Source organism: Synchiropus splendidus, chromosome 14 (genome assembly GCF_027744825.2).
Source record: "Synchiropus splendidus isolate RoL2022-P1 chromosome 14, RoL_Sspl_1.0, whole genome shotgun sequence".
In the NCBI taxonomy this organism is placed as follows: domain Eukaryota; kingdom Metazoa; phylum Chordata; class Actinopteri; order Syngnathiformes; family Callionymidae; genus Synchiropus; species Synchiropus splendidus.
In genome coordinates, this window is record NC_071347.1 from 6,212,340 (window position 1) to 6,224,734 (window position 12,395).

The 12,395-nt window shown below is 40.7% G+C and overlaps 1 protein-coding gene across 2 annotated transcripts in view; it reads left to right on the forward strand.

Moving 5' to 3' along the window:
• The window catches only part of LOC128770691 (contactin-1a-like), an 83,552-nt gene that overhangs the window by 30,363 nt on the left and 40,794 nt on the right, over positions 1-12,395 (forward strand). For both annotated transcript variants that reach the window (XM_053885474.1, XM_053885475.1), the window contains exons 2-3: positions 9,398-9,524; positions 12,173-12,211. In XM_053885474.1, coding sequence (XP_053741449.1) covers positions 9,470-9,524; positions 12,173-12,211 — 94 coding nt within the window. In that variant the 5' untranslated portion in view covers positions 9,398-9,469. The remainder of the gene's footprint in view (positions 1-9,397; positions 9,525-12,172; positions 12,212-12,395) is intronic.

Genomic DNA, 12,395 nt, shown 5'->3' on the forward strand with positions numbered 1-12,395 from the left:
TCTTTCAATTCATCTAAACATCCACTGTGGATCTCTGGCCAAATGTTGGCTTGGCAGTCTTAAATCCAATAAAGGGATGAGGGGTGATGTTGTGGGCAAGAACAGACTTCAGATTCATCTTGCTATTGTTTGCCGTTCATTGTGGCAGAATCTTTGCTGTGTTTTCACACTGTCCTTGTCAGACTTTTCTTAAGGTATTGACTCTTGTCTCATTAAAGCGCAGGAAGTTGTCTTGAACCAGCATTCTGTTTTTTGTCTGGATGGCTGCGCTTGTGAACAGCGCGTCTGCTCATCACAGACTCATATAGAGGCGGCGGTAAAATGAAAAATGACATAAGGCTTGTCATTGTTCCATTAGAGACATCTTCATTCATATCTGCGCTGAGCAGACAGACTAATTAAGCTGAGTGCTCAGTGTTAATAGAGTATTTGGCTCTCGTGACCTTTGGTTCTGTGGAGTTATATTTCATAGATGACACGGTAAACAGTCTGTATGTCTGAGCAAGTTGACCTCTTTCCTAGATTTATTCTCGTGCTACAATAGTTCAATCCTCGCTGACCATATTTCAAATTTTAATTGCTTCTGTTTGTGTTTGTCAATCTTTTTAATGGGCGGAACTGACTCATAAAGCTGCAGAATATTATTAAGTGAGAGTGACGCCACAGTAATATGTTTTCTATGGGGTATATTCAAATGGGCCACACGTCCTTCACGTGTTTACAAAATGCAAACTACATTTGTTCCAAGCAAAGTCCATCCTCTTCACTCTTCTTGAGTCACGCTCTTAATGGCAAGCTCATTCTATTTCCATGGCAAAATAATGCATTTGCTTTGACTACTGACAACTCTGTTGTTTCTAGTTTGGACGTCATTCATAAACCTATCTGAATCTTTTTTTATATCTATATTTTTATTGGAGATAATATCAATTCATACATGGATATACACATTGAAAAATAACTCTTCTTATTTTCCCTTTTTATTCCTCCCACACAGAACTGTATCTTGAACCAATCGTAGAACCTAGAAATTCTGGGACTGATGTGAACCATAGAGGGAGAATTAACCTAACTACCATTTGTTTTGCAAAGCTTCTGCAGAAATATGATTAAGTACTGCACAGTATTTTTTGATCGTGTGGATTAGGCATATACAACATGAACAACATTGTGTTTATTAGACAGTAATGATACGGGTAATGCATTGTTTGAAACAATATCTCTGGACGATGATGTTACTTGTGTTTGCATTGCTTTTATTCAAAGTTCACGTCAATTTGGTTGTGATCTCACTGCTATAGTTTATTTTGGCTACATGTCAGTGTGACAATGGTAGCATGAGCAAGTGCCGCGAATATCCTAGTAAAGGAAGGGTGGGTTATTTGGAGGTTTGATTTACTTGTCTTGAGGGACAGGAAAGATTGTTAAAATGGGTTCTGCTCATTAAAGTAATTTAATTTAGTTTAGCATTTCAATATGCAAAAAAGTAGCTCAGGAAAACATACATAATTTGGCTGGGAAATAGGAAATGAAACACAGAAACACCGACTTATGTTTAGGATTCAAATAATAATGACATAAGAGGCGTCTTTTTGTAGTTTTTCTCTGACCTCATTGGGCCGCACAAATGTAAACAAAGAGCTGCATGTGACCCCTGGGCCGTACTTGCTACTACTTATTTTGCATAGCTTCTACGAATAATCCTAACTTTTCACAATAGAGGTTTTAAAACCTCACTATAATTGTTCTTCATTCTATATTTGGCTGCTTTCATCTGTAGATGATGAACTTAGCCAGTAAAATGAACCATTTGTACGTATGAGAATTGATTCAGCGAGCTACAATATAGCTTTCTGTCAACAGTTTTGAGAGTATTACTCTGTGTTTTAGTTGAGCTTCACTGTGTGACAGTGTCTGGTTCTTGCAGCCAAGTACTGTGGCATGTAAAATTTGATTTCCTTCTCTGGCTTCATGTTGTTGTTTATCCTCTGCTCTTCCAAATCTACCAGAAGTAAACGCCTAATGAGTTTGTTAGTTTTTGTAAACACATTGTGGCTCTCAGTTTTCCAGAGATAATTCTCTTGTCTTTTTTTACACTCCTCGGGGGAAATCTCAACCTTTGCCAGTTAGACTGCATAAACATCATCTATTTATCAGTATTCTGCTCAATGTTTTCTTTGGAGCTCCTAAAACGATGCGTGTTCAGTTTGCAGCTGTGTGTGGTGGGGGCTTGGATTTGACTTTACAAGTTTCCCTTTCTGAAGCGAATGTTGCACTTTATCATTGCTCATTTGTTGTAGACTTTTTTCATTAAGTAACAACAGCTTAGAGCGATACAAAATGTTGCTAAACATTACAATATGAGCTATTGAACAGGCCACCGCATTGCAGACCCCGATTTAGAACAATGAAACTTGCTCAGTGAACATTACATTGCCGACTTTGTGGCAGATTTACTGACGTATAAATCTCACAAAGGCTTGTCTTTCATTAGGGTACAATTAGCCTTATGGCTCGCCGCAATAAACATTTAGTTTGGGAAGTCATTTTGTGTTTGCTGAGGAGAAACAAATGCCAATTGATATATGTATACGGTTTAATTTAGGCGCAGAAGCTGAAGTAAAACATTGAAACTTAGCAGCTGATGCTCCATATTTTCAACTATTTAGAGCGTCACTTTTTTGTGACTCATACACCTTGAACTATACTAACTTAGCGCTGTCCATGGTCCTGTGTTGTGCTCATTGCCATCATCAACACTTAGTGCAAACAGTCTCAATAAATCAGATGCAAACTGAAGATCTCCCCTATCTTACTATCTAACTATCTACACTATTTACTATGCAGAAACTCGGATTTCGATCCTCCCTGTAGTAATGTGACAAACTTAAAACCTATTATACATTGTGGAAGTTGAACAGTAGCAAGACATTGCTTTTCACAGATATACCACTTCATCAACTGTACAAAACTGTAATGTAATCCCAAAGACCCTCGTATTTATCTTGAAAAACGTACATTTGTGGAAGTGATCGGTCTTACCTGTGAGATAGTTGTGTGAATAGTGATGAAGAAAACAAGTGACTTGTCAAGTGGAGAGTGAAAGCAGTCACCTATCTGTTCCTCGAGTGAGCAACCATTCAGCACATCTGTCCCGATTGTCGACAGTGGACCGCCTACTCAAATTCATAAATGAAAAGGAAGATGAAGCCTCCATAGCTTGATCCAACCTTTCAACACTGAGGATGAAAGGCCTGGTCGATTGCTCATTGGTTTCCATAACAACAGTCAGATTTAACTGGTGATATTGATCTTGTCTGGCACCTTAATGTTTGAAAGCATTTCCATTGACAATGCGAAGATGTCTGGCTTCTACTTTTTCCTCCGTGTCATGATGCTGACAAACTCATTTTTGTCCGGGGAATTATTTTATGCTATATTCAGTCGTTCACATATTTGGAGACCGCACTTGTCAATTTCTATGAGAACGCGTGCTGAGTTGCTGATCTATCTAAGTCGGGATTATAGCTTGATGGATGTTTTTATCCTTTTAGCCGAGCAGCAGAAGTTCATAGTGCTCAGGACTGTGCAGTTTTGGAACACTGTGGGCCTGCAGGTGCTATTGTTCTCGCACCTTTCCAAAGGTTACAAAGCACAAAGACGGTCGACGGTAGATTGAATGAAGCGTTGCCATTGATATTCAGGTCAGCTGAGGTTGTTGAGCCCACACGTCTCTAGGGGGGCGTTAAGTTGACTGCGGGGTTGGAATAAATGGCTTACATTAGCATCCACTGCTTGGGTTGGTTTGGGAGAAATTGGGGGAAGGGGTGCGCCAGTAAATAAGCCTTGACTGGATCCTCTCTGGCTGGATTACATCATGAATAATTTTTCATACTTAATATTTCTGTCTGGGTTGGGACGAGATCAGGGCGAAATGACATACATTTGCATCTGTGGCTTACACTAGTTGATTATATTCAAGCTTTTATTAGACCCAGGGGCTCTCGCTTGTTAAATATATGCCAGTTTACTTTCTTTTTAATGTTTCGGAAAGGTTGAAATGTCTCTGCACAAGAAAGTAAATGAGTGATTTCCCCACATTTTATGAGTCACTATCCAAATGAAATTACAGTGATATACTGTAGAAATTATGTTTACCCAGGGTTTGAAGGAATACATTGCATTAGTTGGTAAGACATAATGACTGCACATGTGCACGAGAGTGCACATCACTATCATTTTGCTGACATGAGTGAGTTGAAAAATGTTTTTTTACTGAGATATTAGAAGTTGGTGAAAGTGAAAGTGTTGATTGTAATCTTGCCATTTCCCTGTCTGACAAACACATTTCTGTTATACTTTCAGAAGCAGTGTCAGGAGTCTGATGCTTTTATTTCAGACAATGTGTCCATTGCTCATGCATGAATGATGAGAACATGTTATCAGTGTGCTTGAATTGAGTGTCTATTTTGGGTTTGAAGCCATGTCAATATTGTTTTGAAAAACAAAATATGCTTTTTAACTAAGCGTATTTCACTGTTACTACCTCAGTTTGCCTGGTCTATGGAAGGAGCTATTTTAAATAGTGCTTGTGTGACAAATACAAAGGGAAATAATAGCAGTAACATATGTCAATATAATATAATATGTCAAAACTAGAAAATAAAAACAGAAATGAAAATGGAATAAATGACAGCGACTTATTATATTGCATCAGCACAGTGTTACGTTTTAAACCATGATAGCGCAATATCATCTTCATTATTATTATTATTATGGATGTAGACATTGGTATCTGATCCATATATTTAGATACTAACACAATTCAAGTTCAAGAGTAAATACAAATAACTACATCACTCACCTTGCTTTACATGACGACTATGGTTGAATTACCATGCTGGGCTGTTTACCACACCTCAACTCAGCCTTTTTGCCAGAATAACTTTTTTTCGATCAGTCTAGTCTTTATTGGCAATAGACAGTCTGTATTTTATCTTGTCTTTGTGGAGAACATCACCGACTTAGTGAGCTCTGAATGAACAAGTGGAACGGCAGTCATGATTTCCGACTCTCCAGATGTAACAAAGAGTTAAATAATCTGCATCTAAGTGGGCGTGTGAAGAGCGGGTGTGTGTTTAACTATTGCAAACCAGACTCACTCTGTTTATGTCCAAATGCTTCATTGAATGGAACCCTCCAGTCGGTCTTCAGAGAAATGAAAAGCCTTTTGTCTGTGGGGATGTCCAGTGTTTTTTGATCGAAGCACTCTTCACAGCAGGCCGCTTTGAAAGCATCTAGTAAAAACAGGCATACTGGCCCTGTGTGGCTCACAATCAATAATTTTGTGATGAAATATTAATTAGTAAGACCAAGCGGATCACCGGTACGCCGAGTTGAATTGGCGCTGATTCAGCATGGGGGTGAAAAGGCTCACAGCTTGTGGTTTAGGCTGATATGACAAAAGGCTGTTGTCCTGCCATGTGTCCAATGTAATCAGGATCACAGGGAAGCATCTTGCTCTGTTTGTTTCTCTTTAATCCAAAATATTTCGGCTCTTGCTTCCACCTGGATGGGTTTTCACTTAGAGCTGGAAAAAACAGCGAGTTTCAGTAGCTCACCACTTCTATAGTCAGCAATAGACGGGTTCACTGTGAGCCTTAGTCAGTGGTGGTTAGCTGGGAGGCATGTGAGTTTATTGTCGTCTGAAATGGAGAAAAACAGCAACAGTTCTGGGCAGACTTGAGATGAAATGAGAATGACATTTGTTCCCCCTAAACCAGACTGAGTCGCTGCTGCTGCTCACTGATCTTGTCAGCCGCGCATCACGTCCACGTTTCATCCTAATTTAATCTGGATCAATATTCTTGTCCTTGACTCACTTGTTGTTCTGCTTCCTGATAGAATTCTTTTACATTGCAGTGTGTGGCTTGTGAACATCATTGGTAATACAGTCTTATATTGGATTCAGCCTCAGCTGTGCAGCTGTTGTTTGTTTGGGAAGAACAAACCAGAATCTTTCACCATATGGAATAATGTGAATGATAATATTTTCAAAGACCAAGTTTTCTCCAATGTAGTTGACCTTTCAACATACCCATGGAGTACTGACTGGTGGAGATAAAGAGGATGTGTTTGTGTTACTGTTTGTGACTGAGAAGTCACTGGGTCCCAGCACATTTTCTTTCCCCTTCTCCTAATGATTAAGACCAATCCAGCGTTAACCCCATCTGGGCTTCCTCTCCCTGGATTAGCAGCAAATCGCATGTTAACCAATGTCTCAGTGTGATGTGCCCAATGTTTGTGTGGGAAAGTGGTCGTAAGCTGGTGGGGCTGCCTTGTTTTTCCAGACCTCTGACCCCAAGATGATCCTCTCCTCCTTGATGCTGTCTTTGTGCTCCCAATGGAGAGGCCCACCTCAAGTGAGGAGAAAGCATCTTACTCTCCTGCAGCTTGCTGAGTATGTTTGGGCTGGAGAGGTAAAAGGTGGGTTGGGAGAGCAAAAATTGACATCATTGAAGTGCTGCAGTGAAATTGTGGAATTTGCCCCTGTAGCTCCTGAAAGCTATGATTTGATCTCTGAAACAGTTAGGTGGACAAGTCTGCGGGGAATAAAAATAGCGACAGAAAAGGCGAGGGCGGAACAGAAACCTGGAGACGAAAAAAACATCACCATCAAACCCCATGCTGTAATGGCTGTGGCATTACCCGGGAGTGATGTATGGGGAGGGGAGGAAGAAATGGCCTTGTTTGAGGGCTGTCACTTTGAGCCCTGTGATTTATTGTGATGGCCGGAGCCGAATCCTGCTGCCTTGGTTTGGACAGGAGAAGCAGGAGAAGCTATTAATACTGATTATAAGAGCGTGCTGGGTTTGTGTGGGGTTTTCAACACTACATCAGTTTAACAACATTTGTAAATGTGATAGATGGGATTGTGTGTTTTGTTATGCCATGTGACACCTTAAACAACCTCCTTGTCATTTCCTTTGATACTTTAAGTGCACCTGTAAAGCTCATTAAACATTTATGAGCTCAGGAAATTATTCTATAAGCAGCAATATATACACTGAGTGAAGTTCATAAGTGAAGAAGAGTGGTAATAAACACATTTTACTGTGTGTGGTGAATGAGAAAAAAACAAACAAGGAACCAGACCGAGATTGAAATGTGCATTTGCCTAGTTTCAAAGTCGGCCACAAAAGCCCCCCTGCCGAACTGAAACTGCTCCTTTTTCAAAGGTGTTGCTAGGATACCGCACGGCGGAGGAATAGCTTCTTTCCTGCGGCTGTTACCGCTGGACCTACTGGCCAACTTTTGGTCTTTTGGTTTTAAGAGTCTAGTCAAGCCCCATCATTCCATGGATGTTCACTGTGTCACTCACTAATTTTGTTTATTAAAACACACCCACTGGTATCATTGTCTATTTTCTGTAGATGGAATCCACTCGTCCCGTGACCACCATCTCCTTCCCGCTCTCACACCTCTTTGCGTTGCCAGCTGACACCTCAGGCTGTGCTAAGCGAATCAATAGTGTCGGCTTCATGTTCAATTACTTGACAACCAGCGCACTGTCAACACCATCCTGAATAAATAGATGGGCCTGCAAAGATCTGATGGGCACAGACTAACACATGGTTGTTTCCTATGGCCCTGTTTCTCTTTTTCTTTATATCCTTGTTGGCAATAACGTCTCAAATATGTTGTGACAACAATGAATTGCCGTTTTCTTTCTGAAAAGTCTGTATGTCTGTGCACTGTTTTGTTATTGCTCATTCACTGAACAAATCAAATTGAAGCTCCAGCGTTAGTATTTTGTTTTCCAGCAGTGTAGATTGTGAGGTCGAGGTAATTTGCTTGCAAAGGCAACATTAATAATCAACATTAATAATTAAACAGACAGGAGCCAAAATGATTTTGGTGGCAGACGTGGCAAGCTGATTCAATCTTCCTCCTGAAAGACACTCTGAATATAGCAACCAAAATACAATTTTATTATATATTATGATAGTTATAGATGCAACGTTATTTTTTCGGGCACTGGAAAGCCATTTTAGTTGTGTCCCTCCAGTGTGTCCAGTGACCTTTGACAGCTGCCGCAGCTCATGTTGAGTTACCAGACATTGAGAGCTGGTGGTTGCTAGCGTGGTGTGAACATCTCCAGGGCAGAAAAAGAGCAGCAGCTCCTCGACTCCACTAAACTAACACTCAGGGAAACGTCTGGCAACTGTCCAAATGTCTGTCATCAAGCGTCAACCTTCCAAGGAGCTTGTGCTTCACTGGATGACAGGAAACACAGAGTGCATGACAACGGAGTGTCATTGTCGACTCAAGGTCGTCGCAAGGGTGGGAAATGGGGTGACCTGTGATTGTACTTGAGGCACTACTCCAGCGTCTGTCTGCAGGGATGTCACGCCGTCTCCAGAGGCTTTCAACATGTCATACCTCGCTGGATGGAGACCAAGGCTCTGACCTATTAGATATGGCTGAAATGGTCTTAAACCTGAGTCTACCTCATTGTAAATGTGTGCAACATAAACAGGATAAGTGAGAGAATGGTAGAGTGAAACCTGCCACTGGATGATTGACAGCTTTTGAATGGCACTAGGCTGAAATTACTAAGTTGCTGTGATGAACAAGCATTCATTGTATTGAGTGCCGTAATGAACTGAAAAAGAGAATTCTTCTTGTTGTTAGGCAGCTCTGTTGAAGAGTCCCCAGATGAAAAGAACAGTTTTCGGTTGGACAACAGCCAAATTTAAAGAGCCGAAGGTCAAAGAACTCCATTCAAAAGGGAATTCATAGTCAGAAAGGCACAGGTGAAAGGAGAGCGTCTGAGCAACAAGGGTTGTCTTGAAGATGTAGCTGTCAGTAATAATAGGTCAATACATCACAGTGTCAAATATTTTAAATGGCATGTGTATGGGTTTGTAAATAAGATTTTCTTCTTCTTTTTATAAGGAAGTGAAGGTTAGGCAGCCAACAAACACGTGCAGCATCTTCAAGGGCGCTTCCGACCTCTCCAAAAGAAGTCAAAGTGTGCAATTCAAATCTGAGCAAAGATAAAAAAGAGTTTCACTGATGTAAGATTAAACACACCTGAATTTGCTGCTCATCTTTTCTAACTGCTCTGTAAAATGAAAATGCTTCCCTACACATTTAATTGTATGTGTCTATCCATCCACCAGTTCTCCACCACTTACCCAAGACAAGCTCAGCACAAAGTTTCTGGCTTACCTTGAGCATTTGGAACGGTACTTTTAAATTCAAGACAACTCCAGTTGGTGTTTGAGTGGGATTTAGAGTCAACATTTTATGCAGTTAACTTGCACATATGTTCTGCAGGAAGAGCCCACGATTGGACGTGCTTTCTTATTATTGCCTTTGTGCTCTCTTTAAGGACAACCTGGCTGCCTGCTAATGTGCCATCAGCTGAGCTGAAACGCCACCAGGTGGTCCTCACTTCAACATCATGCTGCACCTCATGTTGCTCCTCCACCTTCTGCTCCTTCCACTGGCTCCTGCAGGTCAGTAGTCTTTCTGGATGTTGGTAAACAGGAAGCCTTCAAACGAGTGGCGAATGTTCACATGACTTTGTAGACGATTGAAACACTTGAACCACAACCGCGAACATGCCTCTAAAGCCCCATGTAGTGACGAGTTTCAAACCATTTTTTGGAACTGCTGTGCAATCATCCGTGTTGGAAACAAAACACCCTGAACAGCAAACAGGATGCCGGAATATCACCTGTCTGCAGAAATAGTGCTTCTTTCCTCACCGCAGGCACTTCTCACATTTCACCTGCGATTGAACGTGAGCCGAGGAAAAAGGGCGCTCGGATTTGGTATTATTGTGCTTTCCAACCATATTGTGCTCAAACAAACTTTGAAATCTGAGATTATATTTCAAGCAGGTTTTCTGTTTGAATGCTAGCAAAGGCAGAATTTATCATGAAAATTCCATTACTAAGCCTCTATACTGTGATCCAGAGGGAAAAAAAGGGCGGATTGCTTGTTGTGTTTCTTATATCCGTCCTCGGTGCACTCAGTTGAACCTCTCCGAGCTGATCTGAATGTCTTGTATATCCAAACAGACAGCAGCCAACCAGCAGCCGTGCTCTGTTAGTGACAGCTGAGGACATTAGCTTGACGGTTAGTTCAGTGTTGCCCCAACAGGGGAGCAAGTTTGATGCCTCATTCAACATTAGCGTTACATCAGCACAACAAATGTCACGCCAAGTGCGAAGCTCAAAATGAAGACTCTTCATCTACTATGTTGCCAATATTACTGATGGCTACCAGTGAAGCATTTTTGTCTTTTTTTAAAACCCGGTCCTCACTGTTGTTATGAGGAGGAGATGGTTTTTGTTTATGTCAGTTCTGACATTGACAGAGTACATTTTGCAGAACACAGAGAACACTTAAAAATAGTGCACCGTGAAAGCCATTTCTGCCGTCAACGCAGATTCACTGTACTATGGGGGTCACCAACCTTTTAGCAACCGTGAGCTACTCCAAGGGCACTGTGTGTTCCCAAGGGCTACAAGTACATTTCTCAAATCACAATATATACAATGGATCATAAATCATATGCCTCAAATACTTATACAATACAATTACCAATGGTGTTACAAAAAAGGAATCACAAAATCAAGCATAATAAGATGGTTATTTAAAAAACATTATTAGAGTTTGTAATCTTTTTAATGGCTGTTGGGATACTCCCTTGGTCTCTCCGGGCTCCCTGTTGCCCGTGGCCACCATGTTGGTGACCCCTGTTGTAGTATCTATGCTAGGACTGTAGTTACACTGTAATGCTCTCACAACAAAATAGGAAGATGAAAATGAAGCTTGTGCGCTATTTTTTAGCACTGGAGCATAAACAAATTGATTATTAAGAGACCCTAAAATGTTTCATATATATTTACCGACAACGCCGATGAGGTTTTATTACAATACAGCGTTGCACTACGAGTCGTCAGTGACATGAGAGAATCATTGTTTCGAGCATTTTAGCAGTTTGATGGTCACCCGCTTCAATTCAGTTCCATTCATTTACGATTATGACTGCCTGCCTACGATTGGATCTAAAACAGTTAACATCCTGAATTCTTACATTCGTACAGAAAAGCTTTGAACAGAAAATCCACCTTTGCATCAATGGAGACAAGCAAGTAGTAGGATAAAGTTTTTTTTTTAAATGTTTTTTTCATGATATGTTCTCTTCTTCATCTCACACACCCAAAGAAATTACTCACTGCGAGGGATGGGCATCGAGAACCGGTTCAAAAGTGTCTGATCCTTAAGAAATGTTTATGTGGGTTTCTTTTATCGGTTCCTGACTGTGATGAGCTGCAGCTGGCGTCGACACCACGAATGTGCAACGATGGCAGCAGCAAGTTCATGAAACAAGGAACAGATCAAACCCATAATGTAAACTTAACTTATCACTTGTTATATTTGCATTGTTTTTGCCTCCAGTTAACTCCTAGCATTCACTTGTTAGCTTCTTCCATAAAATACCATCTTATAAAAAAGTCAGAAATGCCCATATCAGAGGCGAAGAATCAACCGGCCGATCGATCGTTGCAGCCCTAGTTTGAAGGAATCTGTGAGATTTTATATGTATTTACACTGTCGATTTAGTGAAGGAAATTTGCCACTTACTTACAGAAATGAAAAATGGCTGCACCAACAGTACATAACATCCAAAAGAAACTTTGCTTCGTGAATCACCGCGGTCGAACCATTCAACCCTCCATGGCGCGGTGGGGTAGTCAAAAATTTCCTGGGGCATCTCCCACTGGAGCAGAGCTTTCAGGATGTCCCCGGAGTACACCATTCCTCCAGCAGACTGAACAATAATGTGGTGCGTTGAAGGGAATAACCAACACCATTAGCATTCTGCTGCCTCTTGTATGAAAGTACTTGTAATAGTAAATCATGGAAACCTCTGTGTATCTGGAATATTGAGTTAATTTAGAGTATTACCATAACCAGCTCAAAATTGTCCTTATTGTTGTTTCAATCATCAGATATTATTGGCTCCAGTGGGCCGCATCTCAGCCTCTCTTATTATATTTGCACTTTTATTTCATATAATTCAGGATCACTCAGAGTTAGACCCTCGAATAAATGAGCACAATCATGACATTTTCTCTGTTTGTTGTTCCAGATGCATCAATAAGCGTGGATGAATTTGACTTTTATGGAGGTAAGACACACTCATGGAATAAAACAAGTGATTTCCAAACACAGTTTTGAGTGCTCAGATGTGATTAAAACTGTTGTGTTTTGGGTTTGATAAATCAGCGTGAAATTCACAATTCTGATGTGCAAGAAGCTCATCACTGGAGAGAAACTTCAACTCACTTTGAAGTCAAGAGTTTAATGGGAAA